Genomic DNA, 25,869 nt, shown 5'->3' with positions numbered 1-25,869 from the left:
CAAACCAAAATAAAGCACAACAAAGCCAAGGAAGGAGTCTGTTTTGTGCTGGCCAACTACCCCTGAGCATGGGGCCTGCCCTGGAATGTGGTTGATAGACTCAGTGTCGCTCCATTGGAGAAAAGCGGTTTTCTCTCTCCCAGCAGGTTATTGATTGCAAACAAACAGCTTCTTTGTTAGGGTGGCACTCTGTGTCCACTTCCCCTTTGGGGATGCTGGGATTTTTTTTTTTTTGACTTGAACTTATGCAGGTCCTGTGCATACTCCACCATGTGAGTTCATATGTGCACCAGTCCCGTTGGGTCTGTAAGATGCTTTCATGTATGTTCTAGGGAACTAAACTCCTGGGCTTTTGTTGGCACTTCACCTTCTGACCCATTTCTTCAGCAATCATTGTCCTATTCATACTACAATGAAATGGGAATCCCTGCCCATGACCCGCCAGCCATGTGATCAGGCTTTACCTCACTGTCAACAGTCTCCCTGACAATGGTTCCTACTCCAAGCCGTCGCCATCTCATCAACAGAGCCCACGCATTGACAGGTCCGGACTGACAGTCAGTCCACTCTGCATGTCTCTACCATGTCACCTTGCCCTCGGAGAGCCCATCTTAAACTCACTTACATCACCCCATGTCATAGCCCTCTGCTTGAACTTTCTCACCACTAATTGCCAGGGTCAAGAAAGAAGGTATGTGCAGAAAATAATTGACACATTCATTTGCTCTAGAAAAAGAGCCCTAAAATTAACTTTCCCTGAAGAGACTCAATTATTATATTCTCTTAGATTGTGCTAAGGAAGGCAATAAGTAAAACTTATTGACACTTGGGGGATATTTTTTATATAAAAATTTTCAACACATATCACTTACAATGCACAACTAGGTAATTTGGAATACTATCCTTGGGGTCAGTGATATGGTTCAGCAAGTAATGGTGTTTGCTGTCAAGCCTGAAGATCTTAGATCCCAGGAATCCACTTGACGTAAGTGGAGAACCACCAACTCTCAAAACTTGTTCTCAGACCGCCACATGCACATGGATACACACACACACACACACACATACACACACACAATACACACACACATGCACACATGCACACACAGAGCCATAAACATTAGAGTGCCTACCATTGAGACTACCTTAGCGTCCACCTCGCTATCCTGAACATGCTCTGTTCTAAGAGAACGGTCATCCCAGGCTGCCCAAATGCAACCTTGGCTGAGATGGAGATATGCGTCTGCAGCAGTGTTTCTGTCTAAATGAATGCCCAAAGATGCAGAGCATCTGAAACTGGCAGCAGTGGGGAGCATTAAGGGCTGCGGGGGTAACAGGAGGGGCACAGAACAAGGAAGAAGCAGGAGAAGGTTCAGGGGTACAATAGGAAAACATCTTTCGGGAACTTCATTCTGTTGTCAGAGCAAGCGAGCCTCTGAGCTATTTTTATCCTTAATGAGAAGGTGCAAGATAGGTGACGTGAGGTTGCAATGGCGATGCACTGAATGGAAGAGACGGGCTCAAGCACAGAAGTTTAAGACAATCAGCAGTCATGTGCAGCCAGAGCCGAGGCTGCTTCTGGTGGCCCTGTGAAGACAGCAGGAACTCACGGAAAGGGCAGCACTGGCGAGCAGCTGGTAGGCGACAGCACTGTCCTCATTAACAGCCTCTCATCTCCTCTGCAGGCCTCGGTCCTGCTGCCAGCGTCTCCTAGGTAACGAGTGTGTCACCAAGGACACAGAGCCTCCGCTCAGGGAACACTGGAACTGCCCTGATGCTCCGTCACTGAGCTAGGTGGCAACCTGGCCTTGTCTCTGAGACAACCCTTCCTCCTGTAAGAAAGTGGAGGCCCAGAAAGGACCCCTAGACAATGCACCTATCTTCAGATGGAAGTCAGCCACAGCCGACAGGCAGATTCCCATCTCTTAAAACCTGTCCTTTGGCAAAGTCTTAGAGCATGACTGTTTCCTTAGCTCTGTCCTACATAAAGGTTCACTTGCCCCATTTGCTCTGCCTCAGTTCTTTCCTCAAAGCGCAGCAAAGAAGAAAATGAATCCTGAAGATAACAGCCAGGAATCAGATGTCCCAGATACCCCACACTACTCGACCCTCAGATCCCATCCATTCCCTGTTCCCACACAAGTGTGAACAACAGCCAGGACTGAAAGAGAATCGGGATTCTAAAGTTACTTGGTTGCAACTGGAAGCCCTTGAGTACCAGGCCTGGAGGAATCCCCGATCACAGGAGGTGAAGGGCTGATTTTGGGTCCCACTACCCTATATCCCTTTCTTGCCTGCATGGTCAAGATAGCAGGCAGTGACTACCCACCGTGCAGGGTAGCTGTGTCACCATCTCCCCTCATCCTGTAAGTCCAGGATGCCAAGCTGGACTTACATATATAACAGCTACTTAGTTCAGAAACAGCTTAATTAAATCCAGGTGATGTTGCTTAATTAATTCAGGTGTCCATCTCTTGGCAATGCGCTGTGGGAGAGATAAGGGTTCTACAAAGCTGAAGTTTGTACCTCAGTATGTACCCACCAACAGGGGATACACTGACCCTCTTGGTTGACCTGTTTGGTGTGTGTGTGTGTGTGTGTGTGTGTGTGTGTCGGGGGAATGTGAGGGAGCTTTTCCGGGTCAGAGAACTTATGGTAAGAAATGGGAATGGTTCAGGAAAGCAAGCCTGGGGATCCTAAGGCACAGTGTGATATTGCAAATACAATATCTGCTAGTAACAGCTGTGACAGGCTTTCAACCAGGAAAAGGCCTGCATTTGGGAGGTCTACAGTATTTCACACCACACACACACACACACACACACACACACACACACACACACACACACACACGGTGCATGAAACAGAACATTCGAGTTATTTAAAGCAATTTCATAGCCATCCACACTAAGCTCACTTCTCCTGTTCCATTGCCATCGAATTCCTGATTTCCACAAGCGGTTTCTCATATCAGACAAAGGAGTCTGATGCGTTCAAGTGTATTTCCCACTTTCTCTTCTGTGAGGTGCAGTGTGGCTGGCTTTATGTTGAAGTCTTTGATCCATTTGGACTTGAGTTTTGTGCATGGTGATAATTATGGATCTATTTGCATTCTTCTACATGTTGATATCCAGTTACGCCAGCACCATTTGTTAAATATGCTTTCTTTTTTTTCCATTTTATATTTTTTTGCTTCTTTGTCAAAAATCAGGTGCTTGCAGGTGTGTGGATTAATATCCGGGTCTTCGATTCAGTTCCATTGGTTCTCCTGTCTGTTTTTATGCCAATACCAGGCTCTTTTAAGTACTGTAGCTCTGTAGTAGAGTTTGAAGTCAGGGATTGTGATGCCTCCAGAAGTTTCTTTATTGTACAGGATTGTTTTGGCTTTCCTGGGTTTTTTGCTTTTCCATATGAAGCTGAGTATTGTTATTTTGAGGTCTGTGAAGAATTTTGCTGGGCATTGCATTGAATCTGTAGACTGCTTTTGGTAAGATTGTCATTTTTATTAAGTTAATTCTACTTACCCAAGAGCATGGGAAATTGTTTCATTTTCTGGTGTCTTCTTCAATTTCTTTCTTCAAAGATTTAAAATTCTTGTCATACAGGTCTTCCACTTATTTGATTAGAGTTATTCAGAGATATTTTATGCTATTGGTGGTTATTGTGAAGGGTGATGTTTCTATCATTTCCTTCTCAGCCTATTTATCATCTGTGTACAGGAGGGCTACTGATTTTTTTTTTTTAGTTAATCTTATATCATGCTACATTACTGAAAGTGTTTATGAGTTGTAGGAGTTTCTTGGTAGAATTTTGGGGGTCCCTTATATAAACTAATCATATCATCAGCAACTACTGAGAGTTTGACTTCTTTTCTGATTTGTATCCCCTTATCTCTTATTGTCTTATTGCTCTAGCTAGGACCTCAAGTAATATATTGAATAGATATGGAGAGAGTGAACAACCTTGTCTTGTTCTAAATTTCAGTGAGATCGTTTTGAGTTTCTCTACATTTAGTTTGATGATGGCTGTTAGCTAGATGTATATTGCCTTTATTATGTTTAGGTGTGTTCTTTGTATCCCTGCTCTCTCCAAGACTTTTATCATGAAGAGGTGTTGTATTTTGCTGAAGGCTTTTTCAGCATCTAATGAGATGATAATGTATTTTCCCCCCAGTTTGTTTGTATGGTGGATTACATTGACAGATTTTCATATGTTAAACCATCCCTGCATCTCTGGGAAGAACACATTGGCACAGGGGACCACTTCCTAAATATAGCCCCAATAGCACAGACACTGAGAGAAACAATTAATAAATGGGACCTCCTGAAACTGAGAAGCTCCTGTAAAGCAAAGGACATGGTCAACAAGACAAAACGGCAACCTACAGAATGGGAAGAGAGTGGGAGACCAGCCCTGTTCAATCCTACATCAGACAGAGGGCTGATCTCCAAAATATACAAAGAACTCAAGAAATTGGTCATCAAAACAACAAATAATCCAATTAAAAAAATGGAGTACAGACCTATACAGAGAACTCTCAACAGAGGAATCTAAAATGGCTAAAAGATACTTAAGGAAATGCTCAACATCCTTAGTCATCAGAGAAATGCAAATCAAAACAACTCTGAGATTCCATCTTACACCTGTAAGAATGGCCAAGATCAAAAACACTGGTGACAACTTATGCTGGAGAAGTTGTGGGGAAAAGGGAATGATCTTCCATTGCTGGTGGGAGTGCAAACTTGTACAGATGCTTTGGAAATCAGTATGGTGATTTCTCAAAAAATTAGGAAACAACCTACCTCAGGACCAAACAATACTACTACTGTTGGGTATATACCTAAAGGATTCTCAAACATACCACAAGGAGATGTGCTCAGCTATGTTCATAGCAGCATTATTTGTCATAGCCAGAACCTGGAAACAACCTAAGTGCCACTCAACAGAAGAACGGATAAAGAAAATGTAGTACACTTACAAAATGGAGTACTACACAGTGGGAAAAAAATAATGACACCTTGAAATTTGCAGGCAAATGGATGGATCTAGAAAACATCATATTGAGTGAGGTAACCCACACCTAGAAAGACAAATATCACATGTACTCACTCACTAGTGGCTTTTAGCCTAAAGCAAAGAAAACCAGCCTTTATTCACGATCCCAGACAACCTAGACAACAAAGAGAACTCTAAGAGAGACATACATGGAAATTTTAATCTACATGGTAAGTAGAAAAAGACAAGATCTCCTGAATAAATTGGAAGTGCAGGGATCATGGGAGAGGTAGAAGGGAAGGGAGAGAAAGGGAGGAGAGTGGAGAAAAAAAATATATATATCAATAAAAACAATAAAAAATAAAATAGAAAAAAAGAAAAGAGTCTGAGGCAGTGCTTCCTTAGAGAATAAAGATGTACTATCCAGATTAGCAAGATAGCAGCTCCTTCCCTGTTTGAAACACTGCAATAAGGAGTATCTCTTATTTAGCCTGAAATCACTTTTACTGTTCCTGATCAATTTGGTTTGAAGTCTATTAAGTTAAACCTCAGACAAACATTGCAAGTTTTCTCTCATGTGGAGTCTAAGAGGTAAAATGGGAACTAAGACAGGGAGGAGAAAGGTGAGCGTAGCTGGGCATGAGGAGGGGATATCCTCCAAGTCCATGACATCATATATGTGATAAAAATGTCTTTACAGGGCCTGCTAAATGGCTCAGTGGGTGGAGACAACTGCCAATCTTGAGTTCAATTCCTGGAACCCACATAATAAAAAGAGAGACTGATTCCTATGAGTGATTCTCTGACCTTCACTTAAATACCATGGCAGAAGCATGTGTGTGCACACAAAACACACACACACACACACACACACACACACACACACACACACACACACACGGAAAGAAGAATATAAAGGCCATAAATTTATTGAAAGGTTCTTGCTAACCCAGCAACAGGCACAAAAGAAAAAGATAATAATACTTTAAAAGTGAATATATATTAACATGGAGGAACAGGTATTTAAGTTGTCTGTTTAATAGGAATTTGGAAAAAAAATTCATCTTTATTTCTATAACTTTAATCTTGGAGATAATAACTTTATAATTGTCCACATGAAATACTTTGTATTTGTATATGCAGAATTACAGAGAAAGAAGGCTTTCTGTTGGGTTCAGACTCCCCAACCCATGGTTGCCCAGGATCTGAAAGCATGGTTTACCAAAAGCCATGGAACTCTGGTCTAATTTTCAGAGGTGTCACCTGATGACAGCAGTCACCTGCCAATGTGGCTTAAGTTTAAACCTTAATGAAAATGACAAATGTTTATAAATGGTTCCCGTCATCATACAGCTGTATTTCAAACACCTGAGCACATGTGGCTATAGTGACGCCACATGTCCCATGAGGGAGAACTTGCTTCACTGATTTATCCACAAAGATCAGAATTCCATCTATCAGTACATATTTCTTCAGCTGCTAATTGGGTTATACTATCAATTAATAACCAGATTGTCCTGGCTGATTTTGTGTGTCAATGACACAAGCTGGAGTCGTAAGAGAGGAAGGAGCCTCAGCTGAGGAAATGCCTCCAAGAGGTCCAGCTGTAAGGTATTTTCTCAGTTAGTGATCAATGGGAGAGGGAACTGCCCTTGGTGGGTGATGCCTTCCCTGGGCTGGTGTCAGGGGAAGCAAGTCAGTAAGCAGCCCCCTTCCATGGCCTCTGCATCAGCTCCTGCCTCCAGGATCCTTCCCTGTCTGAGATGTTGTCCTGACTTCCTTCAGTGCTAAACAGCAATGCTGAAGTGCAAACTTAATAAACCTTTTCCTCCCCAACGTGCTCTTTGGTCATGGTGTTTCTCTGCAGCAAGAGAAACCCTAGCTAAGACATGTATACATAATCATGTCCCTTAACCCTTAAAATGCCAGGAGCAGAGGACAGCAGGGCAGCTGTTCCCCACATTCTAGCTCTCGCTCCATGGATCTTCTCCATTATTTAAAGACTTTTCTCATCATTATTTATGTATATGAGTGTGTATGTGTGTGCGCACGTGGGCGCCCACAGAAGCCAGAAGAAGGGGGGTTAGTCTCTCACGCTGGAGTTGTTAACTGCTGTGTGACATCTGATGTGAGTGCTGGGAGCCCAACTTCCGGTCCTTCCCAAGAGCAGCAAATGCTCTTAACCACTGAGCCCTCTCTCAGCCCCAACCTTCTCCATTATTCATAATTAAAAGGACAACTGGAATAATTTTTCACCTTCTTTGTTTCTTTTACCAAAAATGGCATATTTCTGACAAATGTTGACTGTAGGCCACAGATAATCCAGCCATGTACCTTTCAAGATGGAACATCGATTATGTACTTCACAAGATAGACTGAGCATGCGCAATACATTCTCACACTGCATTACCACACAGAATGAGCATTTGTGCAATTTCCCCACAAGGGTCCTATAACACACAGCCAAATAACACATGTAACAGTACTTCAAATCCAGGGTCACAAGGCCAAGTACATGCAGAATATACCACTTGGCTTCTGCTATGACATGGAACACCAGAAATGTATCTTCACCTCCTCTGTTTTAGTTTTTAATGTGGTCCATCTCCTTGAAGGTAGTTAACTCAAACGGCTAATCAATTTGCATTACAGCAATGGTTCTCAACCTGTGGGTCATGACCTTGTTAGGGGATTGGATGACTCTTTCACAGGGATTACCTGAGACCTCTGGAAAACACGAATACTAACATTATGATTCAAAACAGTAGTTAAATTATAGTTAAGAAGTAGCAATATTTGGGGGTCACTACCATATGAGGAACTGTATTAAAGGGTTGCAACAGTAGAAAGGCTGAGAACTGCTGGTCTATCTAGGGGCTTATGGTGCTATAATATAGGCTTCTCTCTGGGCATGCCCAGAACAAAAAGGATGTCCTATCTATGGGTCTTAAAATTTAAAAAAAAATTCTCAGTATATATTAATTGTCTGAAATATTGACTTTCATTAGGCTCTTTTCATATAACCATGCACTGTGATCCCATAATGATCTTAATCAGCTGGCTTCTATTCTAGTGTTGGGCCTTGTTAGCAGCAACTTCTCTGCAAGCTGACACTCAAAATTCCAAAGCCCAATTATTCCCTGTACTGACTTAGCCTCCAAAGAACATGTCTCTACTCCCTGGAAGCTATGCCTTTAAAGCCAGCCACTGCTAAATCACACACACAGAAGGCACACTGAGACACTTTGGTGAAACTTTCACTGATGGCTCTGTCTTCCCTGGCTGGCCTCAAACTCAAAGAGATGGCCTGCCTCTGCCTCCCAAGTGCTGGGATTAAAGACCTGTGCTACCACAGTTAGCATTCCCCACCCCCTTCCTTTTGCTATAATCCACCAACCCGCCAACCAGCCAACCAATCGGCCAATCTGACTCAGCCCTGTGTGTGTACGTCTGTATGCTACGTGTGTGAGTGCCTGCAGAGCCCCGATGATGCCAGGACCCTTGGAGCTGGATTTCCAGTGGCAGGGAGCCACTAGACATGGCGGTTGGGTTCTGAACTCGGGTTGTCTGGAAGAGCACAGTAAGTGCTCTGAACTCCTTCCTACGCCATCTCCCCAGCCCCTCAGTTACGAGGCCTAAAGACTATTAGTCCATCCTTCCCCCACCCAAAGGGCACATGCTTATTATTTTTGGGAAGAGAGTTGCTAGGGACAGCCACATGAGAAGGGATAACTGATCAACACTGTCTCAAAGCATGCCTCTCTAGATTTAAATGAAGAACATGATAGGGAAAACCTACCGAGTCGGGAATGCCTGAGCCTTGTGTCCTGGTTACTTCTATGTCAGCTTGACACAGACTAGTAGTGAGAGAGGCAGGAGCCCCAGCTGAGTAAATGCCTTCATGTGGTTGGGCTGCAGAAATCCTGGAGGGCATTTTCTTAGTGACTGAAGGGGGAGCCCCAGCTCATCACGGGTGGTGCCATCCGTGGGCTGGTGGTCCTGGGTTCTGTAACAAAGCAGGCTGAGCATGCCATCAGGAACAAGTATTCCTCTGTGGCTTCAGTGCTTGAGTTCCTGTCCTGTCCTCCTTTGATGATGAACAGTGATGGGGAAACACAAGCTGAATAAACCCCTTCCTCCCCAAGTCGCTCTGGTCACGGTGTTTCAGTGCAGCAGCAGTGACCCTAACTATGACACCTTTCCTTGCAGTTTCTGAGCATGCACAGCCTCTGAGTGAAAACTGAAATGAATCACCAGGTTTGGGGCTGGAGAGATGGGTCAGTGGTTCAGAGCACTTTCTGGTCTACCAGAGGCCTAAAGTCCACATCTCAGCATCCACAAGGCCTGTAGCTCCAGCTCCATGGTATCTGACACACCATGTTTCAGTCTCTGTGGGAACGTACTCATGCCTACTCCTCCCATGTTAAAAAATAATTAAGAAAAAAAAATACTAGGTTTCAGATATGATTTCCAAAGAAGCACTATGCAGTACACCCATAAGGCACCTGAAGTTCCTCTTTGTACTTACAAACAAAAAATATCCTAATGCACTTTCGAAGACTCTCTTTCTGAGCTTCCAAGTGAGAGAGTAAATGGCTTGCTGCTGGCTGCATTCCTTCTCACCAGAGCTTCAAAGTTTGCCTGGTAGGAGTCTTCCCTGGCGTTCCCCATCGGGCACAGCCCCCGTTTCCACATAGCAGGTTCGCACTAGATCCTTCCAGGCACTTTAGTTTATAGACTATTTATGCTACGTGCGGGCACAAGGAGTGAAAAACACAATGCCCTTGTAAGGCAGAAATATTTGACTCTCCTCTTGTAGCTGCTACTTATGACACTTTGAGCTGTTTGGGGAAAGGTGGCCAGGAGGTGGGTAGGACAATCCAAGGAACGGCAGCTGGTCTACGAGGCACCACCGTCACCAAGGCTTCCAGCTCTTGTCTCCCATCCTATTCACATGGATGCAGTGTGCAGGTGACTCCCCAAACCGCAGTCACAGTCCACAGCCCCCACCGTTTGCTCCCTGAGCAGGGAGGAAGGGAGGCAGAGTCACAGAGGCTAACCTGGAACACTCTGAGGTGAGGGCGGGACTTCCAGTGGATAAGCACACTCAGAACCAACTGTTCTCTTCCATCTCCAGAGCAGATGGAAAGTCGTAAACATAAAACCTGGGAAACGGCAGCCTGTGCAGATGTAGTTGCTTTAACCAAAGGGAAGTGAACAACAAGCCAGACCAAAGGCCGCGTGGGAAACAAAAGCGACGCTGAAGACAGGAGAAGATAACTATTCCATAAGGGGCTGTATCTAAAGGTGGAGCAGCTAGGAGCAGGAGGAGCAAGGCAGAGCTGTTGACAAGGGCTTTCATGTGATTCAGACACAGGGATTTTTACAGCTAAATTAACCTCTATGTGACCCCCTCCAGAGGGCCACCTTCTCGCAAGGAGCCAAGGGCAGAGCTCACATCCCCATTTCAGCCCTTTTGACATGCCTGTCATACTCCACAGACACCATAGCCAGATATCCCTAAAACCCCACCCCCAGCATGCAACAGTCTGGAACTGTCTGTCCTTACCGGAAGGTGACTAAGAGGCACGTCCACTTGACCCAGGAAGTCGTCTCGTGTCTGTGAAGAAGAAAGCAAAGTGTTAATGTTGCTCTCTGTTCCCCGAGGGGCAGAAAAACCATCCCATTGCACAAAGAGACAGTAGGTCCAGGACTCGGTATGGATGCGGCGAAAGGGGGAGGGGTGAAGGCAGAGGTCCAAAGAGGAGGCACCAGGCAGGCACCAAGCTGTCACCAGGAAACCTGGAAGTGTGAACGGAAGGTGACGGACACTCTGTGCTTACCTCCAAAAGGAAGGGCAAGGGATCCTCTTGTAGGGCTGGGAGCATGTGGCCAGCCAGGAAAGAGGCACAGAAGGCCATTTAGGGTTTGGGGACAGAGTTGGACCCAGTTTAAAAAGAAGGCAGGACAGAACTATTGGGAGCATTTCAACACGTACTTAATCCTTCTATAAACGCAAGAGCTTCGCAAGAGCGCAGAGTCTGAATAACTATGTGTGGCTTAGTCACCAATACATCTTATAAACTGCAGGGCATAAGAAGGAAAGAAAAAGTTTTGTTGTTTTTTTCTATTCAGTAAGTATGCTACTGGTGAATCTGCATCTAGGAAGGAAGTCTGTAATTTTGGATAAGCTGTGCTCTTTGCTTTCTTGACTAACTACACAACATCATTCTTCATGTCTTGAATGGGACCAGTGTGGCATTGGTTATGGGACTCACAAGTCCCCTCTCAGACTTTGGGAGTTACCTAGGGTCAGACCCTAGACCAGAGCGCCCAATGGCCAGGATCATGTATGTCCTGCGGTCACAGCACTTGTGGCTTGACCTCTGGGGTTCAGAGGACCTGGGCACAAATCAGATCAAAACAACTACCTCCCCCATAGTGCACAGCTGCTTCTACTGCACACAAACTCATGAGAGCTGGAAAATCCTGTGCATGGAGTCAAACCCTTCTCACAATTGGCTGATAAAAAAATGCAATGAGACACAGAGATCCTTATTCACCTATTGGTTTGCTGAGAAATATTCCAATTTACAGATGCCAATTCTCTACTCCCATTTAGTGAAACCGCAGGTAAACATGAACAAGGTTTATGAAAATGATTTACTTCAGTCTTGGGCACTTCCTTCTAGATAGGTTAAAGATGTGACTAACTGGAAAGCTAGCTTGTCTCGTCCAGATGATGCATGAAGGATACTAGAAACTCAACACTGGCCAGGTGTGTATGAAGAACGAGAGCTGCCTCTCGTATACTTGTGTGTGCACTTGTTTTCTGTATCTGTGCGCACGCACACATGCTACATGTGAAGGAAAGATCAGAGGTTGACTCTGGGTATCATTCCTCAGGCAGAGTCCATCTTGTTCTTTGAGCTAGGGTCCCTCATTGTCCTGGAGCTCACCATGCATGCCAGGCTGGTTGCCCAGAAAGTCCCAGGGATTCACCTGTCCCTGCTTACCAACAGTGCACACACCACACCCCCATTTTCACAGGGGTTCTGGGATTTGAGCTCAGGTCCTCATGCGTGCATGACAAACATTTCATTGACTGAACCATCTCCCCTGCTACGAATGCTATTTTGGAGTTCTTGGTTCTTGCATTTTCTTAGCTGTGTTTGCTACAGCCCAACAACATGGGGTCCTTGTCCAGCAAGAGATTGGAAGAGAGGTGCCAATGTACTTTGCATGATGAAGCAGCAGTCGGCAGAAGGCCTGGGAAATAATGGCAGAGTTTCCACCTAACTTGCAGTCCCAACTCCAACACTCTCATTCATACCAATGACGTTCATTTGAGGAATTATGGAGCTGGTACATTCGTCCTCTGCTTGGCTGACACTATCAATTCTGTATTAGCTATATAAATATCACTTTAACCATACAATAAAAAAAACCAACAAAAGAAATAGATTTATTCGGTATCAGTCAGAAATTGTGCATGAGAGACGGGCAGTACTGCCATTAAGACTTTCCCTCCCCTTTACCCCAACTACTGGTTCCAGAAGGGCATAGCATGTGATCATCAAGGGACAGGGAGATTTAAAAGGCAACTCACGGACTGTTGAAATGTAGTTTAGCAAAAACCCAGGGACCATCTATATACATCCCCACTGTTTTGCTGGAGAGATCCTAGTTTCAAACTGGCCAAATGAGCTCAGCTCCAGGCAAACGATAAAAGCCAAGGACACAGCCAGCACTGATGGGGAGAGCAACAAACACTGCCAAGACGAGCATCCAACAGAGGCCGTGTGTCTGGCTGTGGTGAGGCCCGCAGCAAGCTGCAGAAGTAGGCACGTATACCTGAGTGCTGTGTGAGCGGCCAGAGGATGAGGTTCCCTCTGGGCAGCGGGTTCTAGAGTTTACCCCAACCTGCACTCTATGCATCTCGGTGAGGCGTGGAGAGCAAGGCAGGTATGCAACAAGTTGGGGCTTCTCTTCGGGTGTCACATCTCAGCTGTGGGGACTCTCACAATGCAGTCCAGAGTAACTTCTGGGGGTTTCTGCCGAGATGGTCATTTGGCACATGCCACTTTCCACGCTACCTCCACAAGTCACAAAGTGCACTGAATTCTCCGAGGCATGCTGGGAAATCTGCTCGCTTGTGGCCACGTTTCCTCCTTGCGTGGCAGCAACGATTTCCCAAACACCCAAAGAAGAAAAGCCTCATCGAGGAAGGAAATGGAAGGTTTTTACTCATCTATATCAGGAGAGTTGAGATCAGGTGCAAGGGAGTGTTTAGTCAGAATAAACAGATTTAAACTGGTATTTCATCAGTCAATGGAAGATGTGTCTGACTGAGAAACACGGGTTTCAAAACATTCCCAAACCAATGAAGGTTCAGGCAGCGGAGTGTTGTGTTTTTCAGTGCTGAAGACTGAGCAGAGCCTCCGTCACGCTAGGCAAGCACTCCAACAGAAGATGTCACAGAAGCAGCAGGGAGAGGTGAGTCCCCTGGAGGCCTTGACTTTAGAGGTGTACAGCATGCCAAGGAGTTTCTGTCACCTGTTTGTGACAGAAATCAAGGATGGTATGACATGTGGAGGCTCCTGCCTAGACCCTGACAGAGACAATCTGTGGCCATCACAACATCTTTAGGTTGTCACTAGAAAAACATCAGTCAAGCCACTGTTAATAATCTGCGATACAGAAATATTTCCAATAAACACGCTGACTACACAAAACTAGGGAGACAAAACTGCAACCCACGGCAGACTGGGCATTTCTTGTGACTATCTCTAAGTAGTAATGGTATCAATTTCAAACAGTATTACTCATTTTTTCCTCCAAGGTGAAGAGTACAGGTAACAAAGTTACTTATGTTCTCTTCTGACACGCCATTAAATAATCCTCCAATGTAATGGCAATGCTTGTTTAATGTACATAACAGTAAGAACACACACTGGAGTCTCTAAAACGGGCATGTCAGGTGAAACACAGCCTCAGTGACATTACTGGAAAGGTGAACAAACACACAGACCTTAATGCTCACTCATTAAACACCGACGAACTAAATTTAGGACCGCTTTCCCCATTCACTCATTCGATCGTTCACTCTGCTTATAGTCTACCTCCTTTGCCTTATTTTATTTTATTTTGAGACAGGGTTTCTCTCTGCAGACCAGGCTGGCCTCGAACTTGGGAGAACTGCCTCCCTCTGCCTCCCAAGTGCTGGGATTAAAGGCATGCGCTAGCACAGCCTGGTCTCCTTTGCCTTTTTGATCTAGGGTCTCACTTACATATCCCAGGCTATCTTCCAACTTGAGATCCTCCTGCATGGTCTCCTACACTCTGGGATCACAGGGGCACACTACTCGGCCTTGCTCTTTAAAACGAGCATGGGAGGGAGAGTGCGCTGTATTTACACAGAGGCATGTTACCAGCGTTGTTAAATGTCATCAGGGTTGGATGCCTGGGAACTGGAACCATGGCCCCAGTGAAACCCTACTGCAGCCCCAGTGTCCTTATGAGCATGCTAGTTAGAGATGGCAGCTCTGAAGTGGACACAAGGCTCATGTGTCTTCAAAACAGACGAGACTCATTTCTCAAGGAACGCGCCCACCCCACAGTCCACACAGACCCGGGTCTATGGGTCAGAGCAGCACTTGCAGGGTGGGATCCAAACTCACCAAGCACCCCCACCACCCCACTGCCCCATTCTTTTCCAGACAGAGGGGCAGGCAGGGGACTGTTGCAGATGAAAGTAGTTGGGAACCAAGAAGGGTGGATCCTCAGGGGCCACACTGAGTCCCTAAGGCCAGATATATCACAAACATCAGCAATTATTACAAATAAGCCTCTATACTATTGCAGCTACATATGCAGGCAGTGATTAGTGATATTTTTTATTTCCTCTTCTAGTGCTGGGAATCAAATGCAAGACATGATGCATGTCTCTAACTCTGAGCAACATTGTGGCCCTCATTGAAAAACTGTAATGGAAAATATCAGTGCCTCACACGAAATACGAGAACTGTGTTATATGTGTAAGTGAACACAGGAACTGAGCTGTGAGTCTTAGCTTTTTTGGAACTGAAGAGATGGTTCAGTGGGTAAAAGTTCCTGCTACTATAAGTGCAAGAACCTGAGTTTGAATGTCCAGAACCCATGCAACAAAGCTGGTGTGGGTGTGACTGTGAGCCTTGCATAGGGAGACAGATGAGGGTTCAATATTCACCTCTGACCTCCACAGGCATTGGCCACACATATTACACCCCCCCCAAATTATCAACAACAAAAGTTCTTTCTTTTTTATGTGCTGTCCAAAAGAATAAAACTGAATGCTACTCAGTGGAAAACCTTCCAGGGCTACTGTCTTAAGTTTTACATTGGACGTAAGTAGTAACTTAAGATTAGAGTTTCTTACAACAAATCCATGTGTATATAACTTACAATGTAAATTAGCAATTTAAAATTCCAGCATCAGGACAGACTATAGGGTGCATCTTTGTATATATTACACACTGAGGCAAACATCACAACCTTCTCACAAGAAGGGTGGGTGCTACATCCATAAAGCAAGGCACCGAAAAGGGTCAGAAATTCCTGGGGGGCAATGACCCGACAGAACCACAGTTATGTGTTTAGTTAGTTTTAGGCCAGGAGTTAAAAGATGACCTCCCCTCACACATTCAACCACTCTCCCTAGCCTCTCAGCCTGGGGGCACCGTAGTGATTCTGTGGGGGAGGTTTGTGTTGGAACCGTTTGGAAGCTTGCATGCGTCTGTCTACAGATCAGACGGCTTAAGTAACCTTCACAGAAGCTTCTGGATCAAATGTCACAAATACAGTGACTCCTCCACAGCTCGGTATCTGAAGAGCCACCTGAAGGTCACCACACATTCCTTCTTTAGACCCCCGTCTCATTCCTCAGCAAGGCACAGCGCCGGCTTTGTCATCATGAACAAGAAGGAAGATGTGTGTTCTTCCTGTCAGGCACGTCAGCCTGTGCCACGAAGACAGGAGAATGTGACAGCTCAGAGGACACCGGGAGTTACTGGTCTCCACCCACAGCCTGGGCAACACAAGCCCCCACTCTACTGCCGCTGACATATTATGAGTTCCTGCTGCACCTTTGCGCACAGCGCTGCCCAAGCCCCTCTATCTCCAGCCATTAGATCTCTGCTCACATCCTCAGAGCCCAAGCGTCCACACTAGCCCACTACAGCCCCCACTGTACGAAGCCTGCTGCACTTGCACCTACAGCCCAAACCACACCACACCTTCACTGAGCAAGTCCTGCTACACCTCCGCCCAGAGGGCACTGGATAAGCCTCTCCCGGTATTTCACCCTATGCCTGTGCTAGACAAGTTCCCCTTCACCTCTGCCTGCATCCCGCTACACTGGCCACCACTGCACCTCCAGTGCAGTTTGCGCTGTATGATCTCTCTTACTTCTCTCCATGTTACAAGGGACCTCTTCACCGATGCCCGCATCCCATAAGCCCATATTTCACCACCTGGGCTTCTGACTTTTAATGGGAAATGTTTCAAAATATGATAACTTAATGGGATCATAGTCATATGGCATTCCACTAAAATCCAAGAAAATGTGTCACAGTGAAATACCTGAATCCTTGTGTTCTTACTCAAATTCACTTCACATGTATTAGAACACACATACACATAGAGACACACAGACACACAGACATACAGACACACACACACACACACACACACACACAAACGGAAGGAAAAAAGGGGCAAGAGGGGAAGATTTAAATGGATCTCACACTGCTGGCTCCTGTGTCATTTAGTTCCTGTTGGTAGGGCTGAAACCCGTCACTCACTGAAACAGAGCAAAGTGTGTCCTGGAGACAGTAGCTCTTATTTGTAACAACAAACCAGGCCTTCGTGTCAACACAACCTCACAGCAAACTCCCAGGACCTGAGAAGGCCCCAGTAAAAGCCATAGGGGAGGTGGCGTGGTCACACCGCACCAGCTGGATCGCTGTCAGGAAGAACATCTATTTTAAGGAATGTTTTTCTTGAAGACACAAACAGAGGCACAGAGAGGTAGACGGAACAAGGACAGCTGTGCTGGCAGACGAGAGCAGCCCTGCTGCTGCAGTCTAGATATGGTGCAGGGACATAACTAGGCCATCATGCACTGGGCCTTCATGGGTTCAGATGGGGTCCCAGTTGCTCTGAGTGATCAGCTATGACACTAGGGAAATGATATTCCTGATATGCTCTTCCCCCGGGAGGCAGGGGGTTGGAGGTCACTGGAGAGCACTCACTCACTCACTCACTCTTCCCTTGAATATTAAGTGCATTCTGGGTGCAGGGTCAACAGGGGGACATGGGGACGATCTTTATAATCTAAGCAACCAATGATCAGAATTGAATATACAGTCAACTGGAGGGGTGTGGATGCTGGGCAGGGACTCTAGGGCCCAGACCCCTCTCGTGGACAATACTGAGCTCCGAACATCTCCTCATCCCTCTGAGGATGCCATGGCACACACCTCTTAACATCTCAAGTTAGACAGCCCATGTGTGCAGATCCACTGTGTGTTCAAATCCACACAACCAAGCTTCTCGGTAACAGGATGCAGGGCCTGCTGCAGAACCATGAGACTACCCTGTTTGCCTCAGTCAAGGCCAGAATGACTTTATGGAAGACATAAGCTTTGAGTGCTTGCTGGAGTGTCCACTAGGGAATAATACTGCCAAGAGTGGAGTGGGTTTTTTCTACATCAATTAACAAGACAATCCCCAAAAGACATTCTTATAAGACAACCCAATCTATATAATTTCTGACAAAGATTCTCCACTATGGCGACACTAGGTTGTGTCAAGTTGTCAGTCAAGGCTAACCTGAAGAGTCTCAAAGGCTTCAAGCGCCTTGCTTACAGGAGAGAAGGCAGGTAGGGCCTTAGCCAGAAGACGACTGTCAAGGACACCATGCTGGGGAGGTGGACTGGGTCGAGAGCAGCTGAGGAAAGTTTAAGGTTATCCTGCTGTAGAGACATGAGGGTCTAGTCTCCCAGGAATGGAAGGCTTGACACACACCCACCTGGGCTCTCTGGCCAGCAGGCTGAGGCAGTGTTTCTAAGCCTGGAGCCTGGTCCCCACCTCTGAGACCAACACTCTCAACTTCACTCTGGCCTACACAATAAGGAAGACAGTGGGGGTAAGAAGTCCATTCCAGAAGACAGCACAGCAGTATCTCTTTCCCAGTTGTCTGCAAGTCTAATCACAGCAAGTCCAGATGGCTGGTTATTCAGGAAACCAGGACTTGAAGGTCCTTGCCATCCTTCTCTTTCCCCTGCTGTGAAGATAAGTCTTTTATCAGGTAAGACCCAGGAGCACTCACTATAATCTACCTATGCACATCTTTTCAGAGGGAGAAGGCCACTGTTTGGAGGACTGTAGACAGAGAGGAGACAGGACTGAGAGAGGATCTCAGCCTTTTTTAGACAGGAACAGTAGCAGTAAGAAGCGATGGCAGCTGCTCCCTGCTTCCATGACTCCAAGCAAGCTTTGTCAGATCACAATCAAAATATCACATGGCAAAGGAACAGTCTGGGTTCACAGTAACTGGGGCATCTGCTTCACAGTCATGCCCTGGCACACACAGTTTCTGGCAAAGATGCTTTTTATACAGCTATTTACCTGTGCATGTAGCATGGCTGACAGCATCTTACCTGCATCCTTCCTTCGGTACCTCCTCGCAGAGGAAGACTAGATTGTTGACTGTCTCACCAAAACACGCTTCAAAGAACATGGCCTGCTAACACACATCCACCTGTTACAAAGCCACTCATCTGATATCGTCCTTAAGAGCTAAATGTGTTGCTGAATTTACATAAGAACCATTTAATTCTGTACTTAGAGTTTTAAGGTACTGTTATGTCTTTATTTCCCAAGAGTTTAGATTATTTTCTCTAGGCACTGGTCCTGTATCTTCTCTTGGAAATTGTAAAATGTAATTTTCTGCAGCTAATATTAATAGTGGATATGTAAAAAGAAAAAAAAAACAATTCGGGGTCTTGTTCTCTTCAGTACCAAAGAACAGAATAACTTTAGGTAATTAATACCAGACACCCATAATAATCAGTACAGTGTCAGGAAACTGACAAAGTGTACTATGAGTTCAGTATAAGTTACTATTTTTACTTCATTACCATTTTGATGCTAAAATAACCCTTCCTCATAGGTCAAAGCATAAGGAACCGACAGTTCATCTTGTTTTCTGGCTGGTCAACAGTTTGAACATATGGAGAACTACAAACTAGCAACTGTGTATATTACATGGGGACATAAGTGTAGGGTGTTCATTCATCCTTTGATATCTAGTGACTAAGGACGCTGAGTTAGAATCACAGTGGTTTATGCAAGAACACTAGTTCATTTTTTCTCAGGGCTCCACGAAACAAGCTTTGTAATATGAGCTTTGGCATCCTAGGTAGATCCTTCTAGGTCTCTTTTCTCCACTGGTCATGCTTTGGCTGCAGTAACATCTCTGGCCAGTGGACTCCATCAGTGTGCAGGGGAGAAACTCCAGCTGAGCTCTGGGGAGAACCTCAAGACTGCAAGGAATGTGAGCTCACATGTAGCTCACTCACATGGGCCAGCACTGTCCAAAGGCGGGGAAGAAGCCTTCCCTAGGCTACAGAACACAGAGACAGCAGCCAGAACATAAACCCAGCTAGCTAGGCATCAACAGTTCCCCATCTTGATGGCATACTATCACTTTCAAGCAACCCCCTCCTCAGGAAACCCTAGTTGGCCATGCTGCAGTACCCATTCCACAGACTCTCAAAGTTCCAGCACCAGGGCTATGAATTCCAAAAAAACACAATGTTAAGAGTATTTGGCACAAGCAGATTCCCCAATATGTCCCTTTTTCCTCATTTGTATTATCATATACGCACAAGATGAGTAAAATATAAGCTTGGAAAAAAAAGATGTAGTTGTTTAAAATTATGTTTCCTAACCCTATCATCGAAAGCAGAGTTCTTCTAACTGGAACATGCATTTCCTGGGGACATACACAAAGTTCTCAGAGTTTAGGACAGTTCTTAGCAAACGGTCTAGATCCTTCCACATGCCAGCTTCCCTGTGACTGTGCTGAGTTATAGTATGTGTACTGTCCTGTGTGCGGTCATAACTGCACAAGTTACTGAGTCCTGTGTTAGCTTTCCGGAGTCTCGGTTCCTGGCTTTCCAGGGAAGGCTCCTTTCTCATCCCTTGGATTCCTACCGCAGTACATGTTGTCTCTAAGTTAGAATGAAGGGGCAGTTGGAAAATATGTGATCCTTGGGACGGAAATGAAGCTAAGTAAATGGAAAGAAGACACGCCTCATTTCACCAAGATGACAACCTCACAGGACGATAAGAATTTTGATTTTTCTGTGTATTTGATTTAAAAGATGAAGTCAGGAATCTTTTGCCAGAAAAATGAGCTCACTATGGCCAGTTAACGTTAACAATAAAGAATAGCTTTGCTAATTCAATCTGTGGTTGATATTTTCCTCAAAATGAGCTGTGTCTACCACCATGGGACTAAATCACCTGGCATCCTGGTTCTTTCTGAAATATGTTTGGAGTTATAGCTTTTGCAACTACTGGACTAAATTATCCAACTACTAATAAATTACAGATGTCAACCTGAAATTGTGTAAGAAGTAAGTTTTCAAATTCTTTATGAGGTCCACTAAGCAGAAACATTGTTTAAAAGCATAAAATCCATCACCCAGTCAGGTCTATTAAAGAGGTAATTAAAACATTTCCTGCAAAATTCAGTGACGACCTAAAACTTTTTTCTCCTAGGGCAGGAAAAACATGGCAAAGAGATAGTTCCCCTTTCTACATACAGTGTTAGTGGAAATGGCATTAGAGCAAGCAAAAAATTTAAAGCTTTGGGGAACATTAGTTTCCTTGGTATCAAGTTTGAGAGAAAATGAGCTCACTAAGGATTTCCAAGGATGGAGAGCAGTGGTTCTCAACTTTCTTAATGCTTGCGACCCTTTAATACGATGTCTCAAGTTGTAGGACTCCCCCCTCAGCTATAAGATTATCTTCATTGCTATTTTATAACTGTAATTTTACTGATGTTATGAATTACAATGAAAATATCTGATATGCAGGATATCTGATAGTGACCCCCGTGAAATGGGTTCTTAACCCCCAAAGGGGTCATGACCCACATGCTGAGAACCACTGATCTAGAGAAAGTTTGGGATTGTAGTAGATGTCATTTTAGGCACAGAGCAAAACCCACTTAGTGATCTCCAAAACCTACTGAGGACACACTATGGGTTATGGCTCACGGCCATCTTCCAGTTTCTCTAGAGTAGCATTGTATCTGTAGGACGGCAGGCATAACACTGCATTTGCTGCAATATTTTAAGCCTATAGCACACTCCAGCTTGGCCATCACCTTTCTGACAGACAGCTGCCAAGGCTACCAGGCTTCAAAGGCTCCTCAGTTTACTTTTAATTATTTAGGGACAGAGTTGGCAGGTATCTGGGGAACTGCAGAGGCTCACAAATTGATTGTAAACTCTAATCCTAACAATATAAAGGCTCAATTTCCCCCTCCATTCCCTTCTGGCCTCTGCTGTTCTCCCAAACAAGAACTAGGTAGATCCATTTCTACATGTGGCTAAAAATAACTATGGGGCAGGAATGTGGAGGAGACAAGGGAGGGGTGTCATTTTGGTTGCTTATTTGGAGGCCAAGCTCTCTGGCCCAATAGGGTTGAGATATTTATAGCAGTAAGACTCACAGGTGCACAGACAAAGCCCAGGGATTTTGCTTGTTGTGGCCAAGGGATATCTGCTTGGCTAAGGAGCCAAAATGACAAGTCCTGTTTTAAAATAGACTCAGAGGATGTGATCCTTAAGAGAGGGCTCCAGTCATTAAGTCAACGCACATTTAGGACCCACATCCCTAGCCACCTCTCTGGAGCGGCTGCCTATCCTATTAGTTCTTACTGTGGAGGGGAGCGGATAGAGTTTGGGGCTTAAAATTAAAATCACACGTAGATCCAGAAGCAGCTTCATAAGCAAGGAGAAATTCCCTAGTTACGACCATAAAGTAAGGATGAAAATGGCTGCACTGTGCACAGTAGCTACTAGAAAATCGAACAACTAGGTTCAATAAATGCTATTCTAGCAAGGACTTGGATAGATGGCACCATTAGCATTTTGGCTGAATGTCTCCTGTGTGTGTATGGGTAGGGGTGGTGGTTGTGTTTTGTAGATGTTTGGAAGCGTCTCTTCTTTGGTCTCTTAGATGCCATTCTAGTTCTTCTGTTAGGTCAATCAAAAATGTCTCCAGATACTGTTAAATGTCCCTTCAGCAGATGGGGGCACCATCCCATCCCATCCCATCCATCCCATCTCCCCTCCACTCTGGAAGGAGTCCTTTCCATTTTGAGGCAATTCCACAGGAAACTCCTGGTGGTTGCCATGGTTTTCAATCTTTCTATAACTCCTTTGGAGCACCAGGGAAGAAGGAAGAAGAATAGGTGTGTCCATCACTTGAAGGTGGCAAGGCTCATACCTGAACCCTGGAACTCCACATTATTCTTTGGTAAGGTCATGAGGCAGACTGCCTTACCAGATTATTTGAGGAAAGGTATATATTTATCTTTCAGATGACTCCCTAAATCCCCAAGAATACTTAAACAAACCCAACACAACATAATACAACAACAAAGTGCCCAGGGTAAAACACAGGATGAGAAAGATCACCACGTGACGGCAAGGACATCCCTACAGGCTGAGACCGAGAGCGGAGCTCTCTGCCTAAGGTGCTTGAAATTAAAAGCAAAAGCAGTTTCTGAAACAAGGAGCCATATCTATGCCAAGCGACCATCAGAAGAACACAGTGGTATTTCCATCAAAGCCAGGAAGGCCCAAGAACAAGGGCAAGGGGATGGGAGCAGGCTTTAAATGAAATCACACAGGGAAGGGTGTCCCTGTCGGAAGGGTGCAAAGATCAAGCCACCAAAGACAATTAGAATGAGTGTGCTAAGCACCAAGCTTGCCATGACTCAAAACACAGGACAAACCTGGGAAGAAGAGCCTAACTGCTCCCCTGTGAATTTTGTAAATAAATCATGACTGACCAGCAGATTAACTGACCACTCCTTATTGCAGTAAGTGTCTGTGCAGCTAGCTTCTTGGAAGGCCCATCAGGGTAAGGCCACCAAAGACTACGGCAGGGTTGTCCAATGATGATAGAAAACACCTATTAAACTTTGCAGCCTGATGCCTCCCCTTAGTGCTAGCCCTGAAACCCACCTCTGTTGCACTAAATATCTTGGACCGATGCCTCAAAGAAAGGAAAAGGAAATACTGCCCACCAGAAGTACAAAGTCTAGGTGTATGCACAGGCACCAATACTGGGGATAGGGAAAGATCTCTCATGATGATAGGGCATGATCAGAGCTTGGGGTGCTGGTGCTAATTCAGGAATCACCGAGCTGGAAGATTATCAGCTCTGAGCCTTCTCTTGACCGAGTTTCTCGTCTGGAAAATGGGACTAAAGACCTCTTGTACATTTGTGTGCAGAAGGCTCAAGCAAGTTCACACCGAATGCTATGTAGTGAATGTTTTCAACTGACTGTTGAGAAACAGGATGAGCAGTGAGTTCCTGCCAGGGCTGGCCAGCTGGAGAGCACACACTATTTTCAGCAAACCTGTGGGTGAGTTCGTCTGGTCTCCTATCAAAGACCTCTCGTATGACAAAGGGTTCAGCGTGTTCAGTGTGAGAAACCCTATTCTGTTCTGTGGGGGCAAAACAATGAAATGGTTTCAAAAAATGAACAAGATGTTACAAAGTTAATTATCCCCTAAAAAGTAAATAAATGAAGCAAGGCCATGTGATAAAAGGACCACGTTGAAAGAGTACAGAACTTGATCTAAATTTAAGATAGGGGAATTTTACAAATGGCTTCTTTTTTTCCCCTTTTCTTTAAAAGATGATCTGGGGGTGGGGGTGGAGCTGGGGAGACGGTTCAGTGGTTAAAGCACCTGTGGTGTAAGAGTAGGGACCAGAGTAAGTCTGGGTCCCCAGAACCCACATAAATGCTGGCCATGATGGCAGTCACATGTAATTCCAGTTCTCAGTTGGCAGACAGCAGATCCCCTGAGAAGGCTGGCTAGCCAAGCAAGCTGAGAGGTGACTTCTGAATTCAAAAAAGAGACCCTTCCTCAATAAACAGAGAGTAATCACAGAAGGACCTGAGATCAACATTGCCCACAAACACATGTACACATGTGTACACCTTCCTATGTGTGTCCCAAACGAAGGCAAGCCCTTACACACATGTGCCCTGTACACACGTACTTGCAAATAAATGAATGGAAGGAGACTACTGCCAATTTATGCATTCAAGAAAATACAAATAACACAGTGTTGGATAAATGAGTGACCAAAAGGAGCCATTTCAGGAAGGGATTTTAGGCACATGGTTTGGGGTACTGTCTGGGCCAAGTTCAGGCCTCCGTCCCTTGAAGTCACCCCACCTTCTCAAATCTAGTGGTGGCTTTTAAAACACCTCATTTTAGGTTTGTTCTTAATCCAATTTATATGTAAACTATATTTTACTACAAAAATGACCATTTTTTAAATGATGAAATACCATTTTGTAAGATAAACTTAAGCTGAAAATACTATTTTCAAGGTTGCTCTCTGACCTCCACACACACATCCTTGCCCTCCACACACATGCCGTAACACATCCACACACACACCCATACTGTCACACACATGTGTACGTAATAGTAAGAAATATAATTTACTAAAACAAAACAAATGCTTGGCAGCTGGGCGTGGTCTGAGGCTTTAATCTTAGTAAACACTGAGCTTGGTTTCAAGGAAGGATTGGTAAAGTGGTGAAGTCTTGCCATTCCTGTCACTTCCCATGATATTCAAAGGGAAATGTGTGCGCAAAATTAATGACTGAAAAAAAAAAAAGATGACGTAGGCATTTCTCACATTGTTTCCCTGTTCCTGGTAAAATCATCTTTGCATCTAGGTTTATCAGGCTCACTGGTAACTGCGGGTACTTGTAGAACTTTGTAGGCAGTCAACAGCTCTTTCACTCAATTATTCATTTATTTGTTTGTTTATTTAACTTAATGCGTATGAGTGTTTTGCCTGCATGTCTATCTATACACCACATGCATGGCTGATGCCCATGAAGGCCAGAAGAGAGAATGGATCCCTTGAATCTCAAGTTGCAGAAAGTGTGAGCTGCCTTGTGGGGGGCTGGGAATTGAACCTGAGCCCCCTGGAAGATGATCCAGTGCACTTCACTCCTCAGCCATAGGGGAAATGGCTCAACCAGAAAAGCATTTGCTGTGTAAAAAAGCATAAGTAACTGATCCCAGCACCCACAAAATATTGGGTAGGACAGGGCCATAGTGAGTGATCAGTTAGGACAGCTGATCAGTGAGTACTGGTTTAGTGAGACCCTGCCTCAAAAAATAAGGTGTACAGCCAAAGAAGAAAATACATGACACTGACCCCCGACCTCCTCATTTATGTCACACACATACTCATGTACACATGCACATGAAACTAATGTGAGAATTTTAATGATATAGAATTGTTAAGACCATGATTATAAATGTTAAAGTCAAATCCAAATACAGGTGAAGTTTTCAATCCCTTCTCTCCCCTTCTCAACCCATAAAACACACACACACACACACACACACACACACACACACACACACACAAGCATGCATGCACACACAGACACATGCAAACACTCAGGTGATTTGAATAATGATAACATTGAGAAGGCAACTGTCATCGATGAGATGGCTAAGCAACCCTCAGCCATGCTAAGGAGTGTCC

At 44.9% G+C, this 25,869-nt stretch overlaps 1 protein-coding gene across 1 annotated transcript in view; it reads right to left on the bottom strand.

The window, feature by feature from the left end:
* Window positions 1-25,869, bottom strand: part of Nedd4l (neural precursor cell expressed, developmentally down-regulated 4-like, E3 ubiquitin protein ligase) — a 322,283-nt gene that overhangs the window by 65,581 nt on the left and 230,833 nt on the right. The window contains exon 6 of the mRNA XM_026783372.1: window positions 10,565-10,615. Within this exon, the coding sequence (XP_026639173.1) occupies window positions 10,565-10,615 (51 nt within the window). The remainder of the gene's footprint in view (window positions 1-10,564; window positions 10,616-25,869) is intronic.

Source organism: Microtus ochrogaster, chromosome 18, assembly GCF_000317375.1.
Source record: "Microtus ochrogaster isolate Prairie Vole_2 chromosome 18, MicOch1.0, whole genome shotgun sequence".
Classification (NCBI taxonomy): domain Eukaryota; kingdom Metazoa; phylum Chordata; class Mammalia; order Rodentia; family Cricetidae; genus Microtus; species Microtus ochrogaster.
This window is presented reverse-complemented; position numbering and strand designations above follow the sequence as displayed.